This window comes from Phaethon aethereus (assembly GCF_964289735.1).
Source record: "Phaethon aethereus genome assembly, chromosome: 6".
In the NCBI taxonomy this organism is placed as follows: domain Eukaryota; kingdom Metazoa; phylum Chordata; class Aves; order Phaethontiformes; family Phaethontidae; genus Phaethon; species Phaethon aethereus.
Genome location: NC_138580.1, coordinates 28,318,004 through 28,334,333, shown reverse-complemented (window position 1 = coordinate 28,334,333; position 16,330 = coordinate 28,318,004). Strand labels below are relative to the sequence as shown.

Below are 16,330 nucleotides of genomic sequence, written 5' to 3'. Positions count from 1 at the left end.
CTAATGAAAGCCTCAGTAATTTTTCATAAAATAATATTAGAATACTGTGCCTCATGCATTTAAAGGTAAACAAACCTAATGAACTGTTTTGAAATTAGACAGTTGACTTACAGCAATTATGGGTCTGCCTGTTTAAATAGCATTTCAAACAGATAAAGTTGACTGATGCAATCCATAGTGGATAATGAAATAGTACATAGACCACACTTTAGTGCATGAAGCCTTACTTGTGTTTGTAAGACTATACCATGTTGGTATCTTACTTTTGTCTAGGTATCCCAGAATGATGCTGCTCATTATCATTACGTTCCAGTCTAACAGGCACTTGAACAAAATAGAAGGTGAAGTGTTGAAAAATAACCTGAATCCTAAAATTACTTTGGCACTTCACCTGGTATGAGCTAGCAGCTACTTAAACTCTGCTACCTTGCAAATGCTTTAAAAATGTAAGCAGCTTTATGGTGTCACACTAGAACAGTTATTCCTTTTCCGTTTCTTAGACCTAATTTATTTTTAAATGACTCCTTCAAAAAAAACCAAAACACCACACACAAAAAAAACCCCAACCCATAAACTTATGCTATTTTTCTTTCTTGTTATAAATAAAAATGTTATGTCCTTAGAAAGGTGTGATAAGTCCCAGTTAGGTCATGATTTGCTAAAGTGTGGTGCATGTTTGCTGTGATCAACAAGAGAGAGAAAGAAAATGGGCTCTAAAAAGGGAAATGTAAAGCTTTTTAATTGGAATGTGCACTCTTTTTGAGTTGTTACTGTTTTGAGTTCTTATGTCAAAAAGTTCAGATACTGTTATATGAGCATTTTGTCTCTGTCTTAATTTATTGAGTTAATCCTTTAATTAATGTTCTTGGGGATATTTCCTTCCAGTAGTGGAGCTTGTGCTAAGAGATCCTTTTTACCGAACTAGTAAGTTAATATTAGCTGTTTCTTAAGTGAGACAGTATCCTCTGTGTGCCTTTTGCAAGCAAACGTTGACAGGCTGATAGGAAATGCAGCTGACGTTAGGAAGCTTGGGTGGGGACTACAAGGAGCTGGCAAGTACTACAGGGTTTAGTGCCAGACTTGCTGACACAACAGTACTTTACTTGTAAAAGTTTTCTTTAGGCTGCTAATTCTGCCTTCAGAGTAACTGGAACTAAAGCAGTGTCTCTGATGCCAAGTTAAAATAGCTAAAGCAACAGTTTTTTGAAAATTGAGAATACTGGTTTCTTTCCACAGCACAGATTCTCAGAAATATTAGTAAAAAGAACAAGCTCCTCTCTTAATGAAAGGATGAGTTACAAACCATGCCGTAGAATGAATGCACTGCAAAACAAGGCCCATCTCACTGTAGAGTAAGTGGCAAAAATAGCTCAAAGAGGGAAAGGCTAGCAGTGTAAAGTATCTGTAAAGACTGAGCTCTGTCTGTTTTATGTCACATTTTCCATTTATTTGGTTTGCCAGTTCACAGTTGTATTTCCTAAGACGTGCTTTTAATAGCTTCCCTTAGCCTTCAAATAAAAATTCTTTACTTCAAGTATATCTGGACTTTGAGAAATGCTGTGTTGTCAAATGCAAACAGTTACAGCAGTTTGACCATATCACCTTAAGTATAATGTGTTTTTTGGGGAATTTACAAAATTTCCGGTCCATGTAAAAGCCTAAGGAGTAGGAAAGCAAAGCTTTGAAGGGGTGTGAAAGTGGAATCCAGCTTCTGTTTGTTTTGCAGAAGTTCAGGCAAAGTATAAGTTGCTGCTACCCTGCTGTCTCCATTTCTGTATGGAAGGGCTTTCAGGCGACATCATGGGGAGGAATCTTGCAGGGGGAGGCATTCCAGACTTACAGAACATAAAAACTGGTGCAGTCTTGGTGGAAGGATGCAACTCGATTACATAAGCATATTGGCATTCTTTGGATTTCAGCACCACTCTTAGATTTTTTGGGAAGAACTTCCTCCCCTTCCCTGGAGTGCTAGAAGTACTTGACAGGACTCAAGTGTTGGAAGAAATGAGATTCAGTTAGTGAATTTAGTCTGTTCAGCGTTTGCTCGGTGCAGTATGCCATGCCAGGTTAGCTTTAATATTATTGCTGCTTTTAAGGTAAGCAGCTGCATTTTGCTTTCTCACAAAATTAAAATCTCAGCAGGACACTTCAGTGGCTTTGCCTAGAACAACTGAATGGCTGTGTCTTGTATCTGTGGTAGGTGTTGGCTTCTGTTGTCCTCTGTATTGCAGATCACCTCTGAAGTCTCCTGTTCCCTGATCAGTTTATCGAGGTAAAGTGAACTATAAGCAATATGTAAATAGAAGGAAAGGCTGTTTTTAAATAGTGGATGTTTTTTGCATGAACTATTGTCATATAAAGGAAAAAACAGATTTAACAGTTTTTCTCCAAGACGACCTATATTCTCTTTCTTAACATCTGTCATCAGTTCAACTCTGCAGCACTGTGGTATCTTTCAGACCAAAATTTGTCTTTTCCTGAAAACTAGCATTTAGAAAGTTTGCTTTTAAATCTATGAAACATAAACTGGTGCTTTCTGAAAGCTATGTAGCAAATTGCTATGTAGTCTGTGACTTGACCAAATCAAACTGCACAGCACTCTATGAATTTTTTGTGTAGTTCTTGGTGACGATCTGTTCTTATGTCTCCCTGGACATTCTGTAGCACACCTCTAGGATTTACTAGGATTTACTCTTCTGTAGCACCTGATCACTCCCAAATTGTTGCCTATGTTGCCACCCCTCACCCCCCCCCCAAGTATGTAAATTTTAATTCTGAACCAGATCTTGGGTATAACAGTGTGGATATACCCAGGAAGGCATGTGTGTCTTAGCTCCATATAAGGGGCTTGGAGGATATGTTTGGGGAAGAGAATAGAGGCTTGTTTAACAAAAGATTAATTTCCTTTGAGGTGATAACAGATAACCTTTGGAGAATGTTAAGTCTTTATCATGGTCACTCAAATTTGTTGAATGAAGGAGGGTCTGCTAGCTGTAATGATGACTCTCTGCTTCCATGGAGGAGTTTCTTTGTTGGGCAAAAATTGTGCAGTATCACTGAAGTGATCTGGACAGTGTCTATGATTTAAGCTGTAAACTGTCTCATGGGATGTATTGCTGGCATTCTGTGTGGCCTATTTAAGCATTTCTGTTTACAGATGTGTAGAGTCAGCTATTTGCAGTGCAGTGAGACTGTACGTCCTGTGGGTTGAATGGTGTTGCTTAACTGTGGTCAGCTGAATTCCTTGGACAAGAGTTGAATTTTTGTAATGTAAAGTCAATAGACTTTGCCAACGATAGCTGGCAATGAATGCACATGCAAGGCTAGCATGAAATAATTTCTGGTGGTGTATTAAATATTGTGGAGTCTGTTCTTCATCTTTTTCTGCATGGTTCTGACAAAAGTGATCTGCAAGAATGGTGTTTGTTATTATCTGTTGCAGCTTTCACACTAACTCTTTACTTGTGAGCAGGATAATAAACTGTGAATGTATGCAATTTTTATAAATCTTATGGACAGACAAGTGCCTTGTCTTCAGAACACTTTTTCAGAAACTTAGTAGCCGACAGCAGTTTTCTTAGACACTGATACAATTTGAGTATCAAACCTCAATTTTTTTTCAGATGGAGCAATTATCAGATGAAGAACTTGACCATGGTGCAGAAGAAGATAGTGATAAAGAAGATCAGGATCTGGACAAGATGTTCGGGGCCTGGCTGGGGGAACTGGACAAGCTCACACAGGTTAGGGAGGTTTCAGTTACCTCACAGAATAATCCTTTATAAGTGTTAAATATTTCTTTTTAGTTGGATGCTAACTACTTACCACTACCACTTGCAGCAAGGTATACTGTAGCATGTAACCAGCTCAGTACTCTTTAAAGGTTTCTAAATTGTCTTGTTTTCCCCATTTCAAAGTTGTTAATTTTTCACAACCTGTTAGCGTGACTTTTCCCAAAGGGTATGATTCCTTCTGACAACTATGGAATTGGTATTTTGTCCTCATGTATATAGAGAAACACTGACTTTAGCTGGTTAGTGGTAGGCTATATCTCCAAACGTATGGTTGGACATTGCCCAGCTATGACAGCATTTATTTGTTGTTCCTCAATAGCAATAAGAAACAAGAAATTGTGAATGTTGCTGCTGATGACATGGTAGGGTGCCCTGATACACCCTAGAGGGCTCACCATAATACCAGAATACTCCTCCTGCATCAGAGAGGCAGCGGATAGGACAGTTCCTTCTTTCTAGTGCTTTTCCTTTCCTTCACAAGCAGCTCTTGCTTTTTGTATGATATGCCAGACTCCTCGGGTGATAGGCCAATTTTCTATGATTGCCTGCTATGTTTTCTTCAGCTGTGTGAGCTGGCCCTCCCAAGTAATATATTTCATCCTCTCCCTCTGTCACGTAGACTTAAACAAAGGTATAATACCTCTAATTTCAGTAAGCTAGAGAAGAGGCAGCTTTTCTCATCTTCATCTTGCCCAAAGACTAAAGGGAAATTGAGCTAATCATGTGACAGCATTTAAAATTCAGGCTCATCTCTGTTATCTTCCGGTTAAATCTCTGCCTGCAAGATCTAAATACAGATAGCACTGTAGGGGAAAAAGATTTTTATTTTTTCCTGAACTTGTGCATGCAGGGCAGTAAAGAATCCTGCTTTTTGAGATGAACGGAAGACAGTGTGAAATAAATCTGTATATTGTAATTCTTGTTGTCTTTTTTAACTTTCTATAAAGGATTTTTAATGGTAAGTGGGAACCATTTTGAAGGCCAAGGCCTTGTAAATTACCTCAAATGAGGATCTTCACAGAGGAGCACAATAGGTATTTGGTCTTAGACCTTTTGTTCTTTGCCGCATTTTTTATCAGGTATGAGCAGCCTAGACATATAACCATACTTTACTTGGGGCTTACAGCTATACTACTGACATACAGACTTTATGGTGATGTCTCAGTTTGTGTGCTGATCCATGCAAAATTCTTAAAACCTACTAACATATAGTTAAGGGCAGGACCCACATTATTTGTTTCTCACTTTCATATTCTTGTACAACACAGTCTGCAACATAGCCTGACAGTTGCCCCTGTATCTTTTGTGACTACTGAGAAATTGTTTGCCCCAACTTTGAATGACCTCATACGGTTTTGTATAAACAAGTTAATGCAGTTAGTTGTGTCTCACTTCGTCTGTTTGGAAAGTAGTCATGTCTTGATGCAGCTGTCTCAATAAAGTCCCAATAAAGAGGAGTGATTAGAGCTAATTAGCTCCAAAGTGCATTCTCCTGTGGTCACAGCATTTGTTGCTTTTTGTCAGCTGGACTCATAAGAGCAGTAGGAGGTAAGGTTTTTCTGTTTCTGTGTTCCTTGAACTTTAACTTCTTTTTTAGATTTCCTAAATGTTTATTTTGGGGGAATTGAAAGTGAGACTCTGATTCCTTTCCAGACGGAAGTGCTTTTTAAAAGATTTGTAACTGTTAAGATGCTCATGAGATCATTTGAATTCACTTTGCCTTCTTTAACTCTTGGTCTACTAAAAGCATTATAAAATGTAGTCACAAAATTGGCAGCACATGTGAGCAGTGTTTGGCACTGATGCAGAGTGCATTAACATTTATCCTGCTCTAGTTACCTGTCTCTGTGGGGCAGGTTAAATGACGAAAATCTTACCTTGCTTCCCATGATCATTCAGAACTAAGCTTTTGGTTCTGTTGCAGTTTTCAGCAGTTCTCCAGACTGCTAGTTTAGCATCATAATGTGTTGTGGAAAATATGCTCTGATAATAGTGAGAGCATATCACATGTGTTTCCAAGGATGTGAAATAACTTAATTATTATTAAATTCAGTAAAACACATTTTAGATGCTTTTAACCAGCATGTATTTGTTTTGCAGGAAATCTTTTGTGGCAGTCTATGGGTTCAATCTGAAGGAATGAGCCCTAACTTGCCTCTTTGTCTCCAGTTTCACTGCTGCCTCTAGGGTTATAGATAGATTATTGTTGTTGTTGTTATTATCTATTCTGTGTGGGATAATATGTAAGCTCCATCAGACGTACTAGAGGTTTTTTCGACCTGATGAAAGACAAAGCTGCATCACTGGCTTCTCATTGAGTGATGATTGACTTCCTGATAAAGTGATTTTATTTTTCTTTTAAAGTTCAAGCCAAACTGAGGAGAGAAGGGAGTTCAGCAAAAATAAATGAGGGAGGAGAGAAGTGCATTTGATTTTTAACAAAGGCTTGAGTAAAGATATAGAAAATAGAAATAAAAAGCTTAGGTGAGAAACTTTGTTCTTTTGGAAGTAGAAGGTGCTTTTCTTTCGGCCAAGCATATCTTCAGGAAAGCTTTGTCAGTACAAGCATTTCTTAAATTCAAACCCTCTGCAGGCCTATCAAGCCTCCGGGACAGCAAGAGCTAGATTCGCCATGTAACACTTGTCACTCCAGGGGCAGCAGCTTCTGACCCTGGTATGTACCTCTTGGGTCACCAGCTGGATCATAGTGCTCTACTGCTTGTTACTTACAAAAATGCTGGTATATTTATTATAATAATATGCCCATATTAGCCTTCATAACTTAACAATTCAATGTATTGGGTAGAAAGATGTCTCCTCTTTTTTTTTTTTAACCTGTATTAGTTTTTCTAAAAATAAAATTATCCTACATACAGTGTCTTGGGTTTGCTTTCACAATTTGAAATTTTTCACAGGAAAAGCTTATTGAGAAAAGTGTTTCAATTTAGTCAATTTAAAATCCCTTTTAAGAAAATAGAATACTTCATTGAATGCTTTTGTGTGCTTGTGCCATGATTATGCCCATAAGCTAATGAGGCATTTCTTGGAGAGGGTGCCACAGTTTGAATGTGTTTAGGTACTTGTGCAATTCACTGCAGAGAAGTTACAGGTAAGCCAGCTGTCTCTGTTTCAAATGAGCTAGTATGTAGCACCACTTAAAAATGCATTTGGAATATGCTTCCCTCCATCTGATTCTAAAAAAAAAAACCCCAGAATGTGTCTAACATCTTTTCCCCATTGAATGACTCAAGCTAAGTCTCTGTGGTATGGTGACGTATGTTTTCAGTATAAGGCCTGAAAAAGATAATTTTTTTAATATACCAGTTTTTGAAAACTTTCTCTTAGAGAAAATTAATTTTCATTCATCTTGCAGGTGTCCAGTTCCTTGTCAAACTTTATTCTGCCCTTTTTTTTTTTTTTTTTCCCCCAGAGTTTGGATACAGACAAGGCTGTGGCACCAGTGAAGAGGTCACCTCTCCGTCAGGAAACCAATCTTGCCAACTTCTCATATCGCTTCTCCATGTACAATTTGAATGGTTAGTTGAACCATTTATCCCCTCAAATATTAGTTTAAGAAAAAAAAAGTGTTCCAGCTGTAAATGAGAACATTGTAATATATAAAAGCATTTAAATACACTTCTAGCTGAAGTGAGAACATGTTTGCTGAAGGCATTGCTTTCTGATGGCACAGAATTTTGACTATCCTAAAGCAATATCTTTTACAACACCTAGTGTCTGAGAATTGTAGCCTAGTGTTTGTACAGAAATACATTTTCTGGGGTCTGGTCTCGTGAAAGAATGAATTGATGTGTTTCTGTTAAATGGGGAGAAAGAACATCTTGCTTCATGAGACAGAATGCAAGAATACAGCTAGAGAATGCTTTCATGTTAAAGAAAAATAATGTTTTTCCTTGTCTCAAAATAGCTTCCCCTTAATATAGGACGTCTTAATTTAAAGGCATGAATATGTGTATAGTATTTTGTGGGTTTTTTTTTTTAAAGCAGTGTCACGTATCTTGCATTGCTTTAGCAGAAAATGCTTAGCAAAACATCTACACTTTTTTGAAAAGCGGAGGCATGATACTATAAAAATGTATTTTTAGATTAATCAGTTTAAACTTTTCAAATGTAATCTGAACATTCATAGACTTCTTCTGTCAGCAAATGTATTTGACCTAAATAGTTTGGGGTTTGTTTTTTTTTAATTGCTCTTAGACTGGTCAAGAGTAGTGGTGCAAATAAATTTCTGCTTAGCAGTGAGCAGGGATTTTGCAATACAGGTGGGAAAAAAGAATACAGCTTCCTTTACTCCCTTACCCTAACTGTTAAATTTGGTAACACAAAGTGTACAGACAAATGAAGTAACTCTGCATGTACTGAAAACTCTTGTTGCAGAAGCCCTGAATCAGGGGGAGACTGTGGATCTAGACGCCCTCATGGCTGATCTCTGTTCCATTGAGCAGGAGCTCAGCAGCATTGGCTCTCATTCAGCAAACAATTCTGCAGTGAAACGCCTTGCCACAGAATCCAAAGCTCAGAAACCACCCGCTAGCCGACCTTCTACTAAGCATGGCAGCATGAAAGGATTCTCCTCATCTGGTAAGGTGACTAAACCATCACATGCCAACGTATCTTTGGATGACATCACGGCACAGTTAGAGAAGGCCTCTCTGAGCATGGATGAGGCAGCCCAACAGTCTGTTGCAGAAGACACCAAACCAGTAGTTACTGCTCAGCACAGGAGGACAGCATCTGCTGGCACAGTGAGTGATGCTGAGGTACGCTCAATCAGTAACTCCTCCCGTTCCAGCGTAACCTCTGCAGCTTCCAGCATGGACTCCTTGGATATCGATAAGGTGACAAGACCTCAGGAACTGGACTTGACATCACAAGGGCAACCAATCACCGAGGTAGTGTAATTTTGCGTTGGGTTGGGATTTTTTTTATATTCCGCGCGCCCCCCCCCCCCCATGCTGACACTCCTAGCTAAATGTCTTCAGTGCAGTGGGGTTGATTAAAGATTAAGATTGCTTTTGCATGGACTGCACGTGCTGTGGCTACTTCTTTCTCTGTTGTTTCTGTCTGCAAGGAATCTTTTTAGCGAATGTGTACTTCCTTTTTTTAAGGTCTTTCTCCATCTCCTCCTCCTAAGCCAGTCATGGATTTTAATGTTTTATAGTTAATATTTTTATTCTAAGTAAATCTCACATACTGCTTTTAACTGAAGTTTGAGGAGTGCACAGCTGTGGAAAAAAGGAAGTACAACTGACAGGACTACATTCCTGTTACAGTACACTTAATACCTGAAATACATGGAGCAATTTATAAGTACCTATATGGAGCTATATTGTACCATTAATTTGCTTCTACTTAATATTCTTGTTTAACGTATGATGGAGAGAACTCTTTGAAGCGATGCACAGCACAGGAGAAACAACTGGGCTGGGATACAGCAATAGCAGGTGTTCAGTTGGGATTTTGGTGCCTTAGCATTACTTAATTGGAGAGGAAACTTCTCAGTGAAAACAAAGACGGTTTGGGGAACATTGAAAGTGCTGGTGACTTGTGTGAGGAAATGGGGACAATGTTCCCGTGAATTCAGAGAACTTATTTCTACAAGACAGCTTCTAGTTTCTTCTCTGAAACAGAAATCTGGCCTGTTCAAAAGTCAGTTGTACTAATATGCATGTTCTGTTTCACGGGAGAAAATTGGAACAAGCTGAATTTATTCAAATAAATAATTAACACTAATTTGAATGAGCTGTGCTGAAAGCATGCCTCTACCCATCTGCAGTAAAGGTTCATCTAATGTGAAGAGTGAATGATGTAGAGATGTCAGTCTAATGATCAACTCATCAAGGTCACACTTAGATTTAAATCTTTATTTGAAATGCTGAGAAATGAATGAGTGACAGTTTACCTAAACTTTCTTTTTGTATAAAAAGTTGGTGTTCATTATATTTTTATTGGACATTCATATTGAGTGAAGCAAAACAGAGGTAGATAGAAATGTGTCCTTTTCTCTTTGGAAGGTTAAAATGCAAACCTTTGCATTATTGCTGTAGGCCTAAGTATTGGAGCCAGCCTATGATAATCATTGATTATACTGTTGTTTGTTTGTCAGTCATTTTCTTTCTGTGGTGTGACAAGACTTTTTTTTTTTTTTTTTATATCTGACTATTACTCATGCTGAGATCTCTTTTTGTGTAGTAAGTTAGGCAATATTGCATTTTTGTCTTTGCTCAGGATAAAAAGATGATTTACTTGAACTAATCAGTTCTGTAACTTGCATAGCACAAGAAAAACTTCATTTTTGCATTTCTTAATTTGTAAAAAAGCAGGATGTTTTCCGCAGTTAATTTTGCAGGTCTCCCTCTACATCTCAGCCTCTCTTACTTCAGGAGTGATACGCTCAAGGCATCAGTAAGATTGCCCTTCTTGTCTCACAGATTTTTTAATTCTTTGCATGGCATGAGTAATCAACAGACCACCTGCTGCACTTCAGTAACTTGATGTTGGTGAATCAAGAGACAGAGGCCAAGAAGTTGCTTTGTCTTCACAGGAAGCTAATCTGTATTGCTGCAAGTGTTGCAGTTGCTCTTTCAGTTGTTTTCTGAGCTCTTAGCCGCTGACTGCAAGGCTCAAAATCACCCCCAAAAGCTTTTCTTAACAAAGACGTGTGAGAGATGCCTTTATAAACCTGGTGATTGCTTCTCATAAGAATGTGGCTATTGTTTCTCTGCCCAGATAAGTTGATAAGAATGATTCCTTTGAAGGAAGTAGCCAGAAAGCGTTGGTAATTTGAGAACCAAATTCTGCTCACCTCTTGAGACCAAAAACCTCTACGCTCATTAACAGTACTGCTTTGTTTTTACTCTGTTCTTTTTAATTTCAGTCACCCGAGGGAGGTGGTCAACTCAGAAATTTTCCCCAAGTTTACAGAATTGGTATTTAAATACTCAGTATTAAAACTGTTAAGGGATGGGACTTTTTACTTTGAAGCGGCTTTTTTTTTTCTCACCACTGGTGAATGGAAAAAGGGAAAATCACATTTGTTTGGAGTTTGTGACAGATGGTAGTAGTTTTTAAATTAAATTCACCTTATAAATGGGCAGAAACCCAAGGATTTTTTGGCAGAATCATTGGGTACCAACCAAGGAGTTTATTTCCTTTTTCATTCATTTAGTGCCTGAAAACTACTGTTTAGGGGTTTATTAATCTTCATGGCTAGGTTGTGAACCAAAATACCTTTTCCTAGTGGGGCTACCCACCCACCCACACAGTAGACTCAATGCTGCTGTTTATCTAATAGGGGACATCCCTCTGAGGAAGTAGGCTTTGAAGAAGACCTAGTGCCCATGTAAGAAAAAACCTCTGTTTTTTATGCAGAAAGTGGGAGAGGCTATTACTTCATGGCAATAGCAGATCTGTTTTGAGATTTGTTATTTTCACATAGTGCTTCAGGTTAGGTCTTTTCTTTTGGCCTTTCTTCCTTGAGACTGTCTGTAGTTAAGCTGACCTTTAAAATTTTTCTTTGCCACTATGGCTCTTATGAAAGAGGTCAGTGACTTGGCAGCTCTACCCTTTTGACCGATCCTTTCTGTCCTCTCCAGGCAGTATAAAAAGTCATCCTTTTTTCCGCAGCTTAATGTTATGTTCTTCCTCTTGTGATTCCAATAAAATGAAGTAAAATGGAAGGCACTTTTGATAGGAGGAAATGCTTGTCTGGAAAAAGGAAATGAAGCTTTGCAGTTATTAACTTCAGTATTCTATCTTAAAAAATCATTCTGCTGTATGTTTAAGAGCGCTCTGACCTGGAAGCGTAGGGAAATCCCATAAAAGAACTGCCATGCACTGGCCCACTGAAGGTATGTATAGTCTAGTACATTTTCTGACTGATAATAGTGGCAAATCTCATGGAAAGAGGTTCCAATTCCACAACCACCAAAAACGGGAGGATATGACTTCCCTTTCCTCTCTTCCTTCCTTCCTTCCCGCCCCAGAGCTCTTATTTATATCGTTTGTCTACATTTGTTGGGTTAGCATTTGGACTTGATGATCTTAAAAGTCTTTTCCAACCTTAATGATTCTGTGATCTCCTCCCTTGACCCAGCTTTGGCACTGATTGGTACTCAACACACCAAAACTTAACGCTTTTATTCTGGGGCTCATTCTGTATTATTTGGGCGAATTGCATAGGCTCAGAGGAGTCTGTGTGCTGATGCGCAGTAGGGGGATTGTAGCCAAGAACTGGAAGCTGGAAGGGAGAGCAGGAGTACACCCGTTGGGTGGCAGTGGATTATTCAAATCTTTTTGCCTGAGCAAGTGGACAGGCACCTCAGTGTCATTGTCTTCCTCTTCCTTTTAGCAGTCTGTGTGCTGTAGGAACTTCCTGGGTTTGAAGATACATCAGCACCATGACAGATGATAACTCTTGGTGGTCCTGTTGGCCAGGACCATCCTTGTTCTCATTCTGAATTTGTCTCTATGCCACTTTCAGGAGAGTTGACTGGAATTCCTTGGGTTGTCTGAAATCATGGTTTTATTAGTTGTCATCATGATTGGTTTAATTTTCTCCCTTTCATAACACTTCTTACACTATCTCTTTGGACACCATGAACATTAATGTCTTCAAAGACAATTGCTTTGAAGTCTTGAGATCCTGTCTTGGTGGTACTAAGTGTTGTTGGTCTGCACTTATGTTCTTGTCTTCAGTCTCCTCTAAGCATTGCTGAGTAAGAAAAGTTGTTTCTACCCCACCCCAACCCACTGTAATTTTTGCTAAATTGAAATTTGTCTTTCACAAAATTATTTCCCAGATCGTTGCTTGAACAGTATTCTTCCTTGAATTGGTAGGTTACATTTTGTATTCTGTGCTTTTAGTTGTGTAATGAGTGGCATACTCTTTAAATCTTGGTTTCTGCATGTGGGATACTTTACTTGAATGTAGACCGAATGAGTGATGTAATAGCATGAGTTAAAGGTAGGGGAAATGATGGCTATGACTAACTTGTCCCCTCCACCCGCCCATGTTATCTTTTTCCTTCTTCCTTTGGTCCCTCTGATGCCAGGAAATTGTCTCTATTTTCCGTGGGCTGTGCTAGAGCAGTAGAAGAAGGTAGTGGGGAGAGAATAGAGAACTGTGGTCATCAAGCTCATGTAGCTAGTTCTGCCTGATCGGTGAAAGGGTCCATTCATGGACAGTCATTGTTACTGTCCTGCATGTACTCAGTGAAGAGGTTGCAGATAAGTTTGAAATCTGCCATCTGGTCTGGCACAATAACAGCATCACCCCCCGTCCCTCCCAACACGATGGTCGTCTTTATGTCTGTAACCCAGTTTGCACAGCTGAGAGATTCTGACGTACGTATGAAGATAATGCATAATTTAACAGTTGGTAATGCTACATGATTTTTTTTTTTTTTTTAGCTTAAATTCTTTGTAGTTTTAGACTTGATCTGTGAGAGGTGAAAATCATGACAGGGGACTACCAGTGCACTAAAACTACAGGTTCTTTGCTTCACTTGGAAGAAGGCAGCAGTAAACAAGGGAGCTTTTGGGAACATGACAGTTAGTAATGATTGTAACGTAAGCTCAGTGCACATTAACAAATATGTATTGGCTAAGAACTCCTGTGGGATAAAGTGGAAAACTTGAAATGGGCGTAAGGAGAGACAAAGTTTGTGTCCATGGCAATTTTGCCTTGGTTCTTGTATGGACATGTCACTAAAATAATACTGCTACACAGTGGCATAACACAGAAGCTTTTCTACCTCTTAAAGATTATTGTAGTCCTGGTTTATGTGTGATTACTAAATGTTACAGTGTATGAAAATGCAGTTAACTGTTTATAATCTGTATGGTCTTCGGTAAGCAACAGTGGCTTAAAATAGAGTTTGATTGCTGAATCTCAAGTATTATTTGTAGGTGATTTAAAGAACAGTTGTGGTCTATTTTAGCTGTTGGAGGAATGGACAATTACTGGCTCTTGTATTTTGGGAGCTGAAGGTTTGAGTAGTTTTCCTTATGTTCCATGTTTTGTGTGCTTAGCAGATGTGAAGGATCTTAGTCTCCAATTTGTGAGAGTAGTCACAGATATGCAACAAACAAGGCATGACAGACATTTGTTTTCTGTTTTTTCTGAAGACTCTTTTTAAAAAAAAAACAAAACTAATTTCATTTTCTGCCAGTTCTATTATGTCCTTAGTTTTGTATATAAAGTGTATTCTGGAGTGTTTTCGGTTATCCTTTTCCTAAGCTGAAAATAGTCAATGGAAAGACTCAGTTTTAAACACAATTAGACCATCTCTTCCTCTTTCTTTTTTTCTAATTATTAGTCATAAAGTGCTTTTTAGTAAGTCAACAGTAAAGGAAAATTCTGGATATTTATCATCTTGAAGCATTACTTTGGCTTCCATATTTTTTGGCCTAAGAAGTGTGAGCTGTCCAGTTTTCAAATGTTCTTGAAATATATGCAAAATGATGCTTCACTTGACATGTTTTTGGAGGCTTTCAAAATACTGAGATAAACATATCAGTTTATGAAATATAAACAATACTGATGTATTTTGGCAATCAAATGTGTTTGGCTATTGATCATGAAGTTTATGCATGACAGTAACAGTTTCTGACATATGATGCACTAGAACCCAAAGATTTCTAATACACTTTTCCCAATGCCTGCAAAACTAGCATCTAAACTTTTTCCCACATAATACTTATGTAATCTGCAAAGCAAATGATTGGAAGGGTTTGGGGTTTTTTTGGTAAGAATTTTGAATTGGAATCAAGGGAGATGTTCTAAAAATGTAAATTACTGCACATGCATAGAATGGTAGGTTTTAAAAATTGGGGTATATAGATTTAAAATAAGGGCAATGAGAACTTAAACGTTATCCTTGTATTGGTAAATCTTGATTCTTCAATCAGTGTATCTGACTTATTTCATAGCCATGAATTTAAAATTTACGCGGTAACTTTTATTCATGTGCTAAAGTGTAGCAGGAACTGTAAAACATGTAAGAATATATTTATCTTCTGAAATTGCTTGTCAGTAAGAATTTGCCTCACACTGCTGAATAAGCTTAAAAGTTCCCGCCCTGGAAGAAACAGGAAAATGGACAGTATGATACATGTCTTGTTTGACATAGCTGGCTGGCAAAGCTAGTATCAACTCAAAAATTACAGTTATGGTTTATTTTATTACCGTAAGTACGAACACTAAAGGAATCGTCTATGCCTAAATGTTGTTCTTTCTGATTGTTCTGTGATGTTGGAGTCTTCTGTGGACGAGCAGCTGAATGACTCAAATTCTGTTATCCCAAATGCATTTATCTGCAGTTAAAACTGCTGCTTCAGAAACTTTCCTGGTAGCCCCTTGCATGTGGCAGTAGTGAGATGACTGTCTCCAGGAAGTTGTACTGTATCAGTTAGAATTTGCCTGCGGTGTGCTTGGCCTTTCTTCTATTGTGTTCTTCTAGAGATACCAAACACTTGATGGATTCTATTCTCTAGTTGTTCTGGCTTTCTAAGATGAAGGCACATAGTTCAAGGTACATCAGCCTTCACTTTCCAGTTGCAGTAGGCTCTTGCCTGTTTATGAGGAAAGAATGTGAGCTGGTGGCAGTGGTAGTCAGCTGAGCTGGTACCCGCTTAAAATGGTTAGACTTCTGTGTATGTATGTGCATGTGTTATACTAACAGTGGAACAGCTGCTGTTGCTGATGGAAGCTCTCTGCAGTCCAGTGACCTATGTTATCCTTTTAGCTTCCCCTCCTGCCTCTTTACATGCATTGATTAGAGAAGTCACTATCACAGACTTCATCAGTTGTAGAAGACAGTTTGAATTGGGTGCTGTGTAAATAACCATATTTTAAAATAAATCTCACTGCTTTCATGCTGGTTCCACAGCACTTTAGAAAAATGCTTGTGTTTGATAGGATTTATTGAGAAGAAGTTGTATCATTTGATACAGACAAGCTAAGAAAATCGTTGCTCAGAAGTTGGAACTCTTAATAGATTCATCTGCAAGAGACAAAATACCATAGATCAATGACCATGTAAATCTAGGCAACATACCTCTCAGAAGCAGCAGTCTTGGACCAAGGCACTAGACTGAGTTGAAGAATGAGAATTCTTGCCTTAGGATGTTACCAACTTTTGTCAAAAGCACTGCAGGGAGTTGTATTCTTTGGTTGCAGTTTCCGGTGAAGATATCTCTCTACAAGTTGTGATTAATTAATGCAGCTTTTGAAACAGCCAATTTATTTGTAGATATACCAGTCCACTTAACCCCAAGACAAATTCCTTTACCTTTTTGCTACATCTAATTAGATTAGGGAAGAGAAATACTACATCTGTAGGAAATTAGCAACAGATTACTTGTTTGTCCTTACTTCAGGTTGCCAAAAATGAAATTTGGAACAGATGACAAAAATTAAGAACACAGCAGCCAATTGTGGAACATTAAACTCTTAAGAGGAGAAAAGAATTTATGCAGTTTTCTTCAGTTGTGTATACTTCTAACTTACAGGATGA

The 16,330-nt window shown here is 38.3% G+C and overlaps 1 protein-coding gene across 3 annotated transcripts in view; it reads left to right on the top strand.

The window, feature by feature from the left end:
- Positions 1–3,623: 3,623 nt before the first annotated feature.
- Positions 3,624–16,330, top strand: part of RAPH1 (Ras association (RalGDS/AF-6) and pleckstrin homology domains 1) — a gene marked incomplete at both ends in the record, with an annotated part of 57,487 nt that continues 44,780 nt past the window's right edge. For 2 of the 3 annotated variants that reach the window (XM_082001321.1, XM_082001320.1), the window contains 3 exons: positions 3,624–3,743; positions 7,225–7,330; positions 8,190–8,704. In XM_082001321.1, coding sequence (XP_081857447.1) covers positions 3,624–3,743; positions 7,225–7,330; positions 8,190–8,704 — 741 coding nt within the window. Of the gene's footprint in view, positions 3,744–7,224; positions 7,331–8,189; positions 8,710–16,330 lie in introns of all 3 variants that reach the window. The other variant, XM_082001319.1, reaches the window with a different exon arrangement.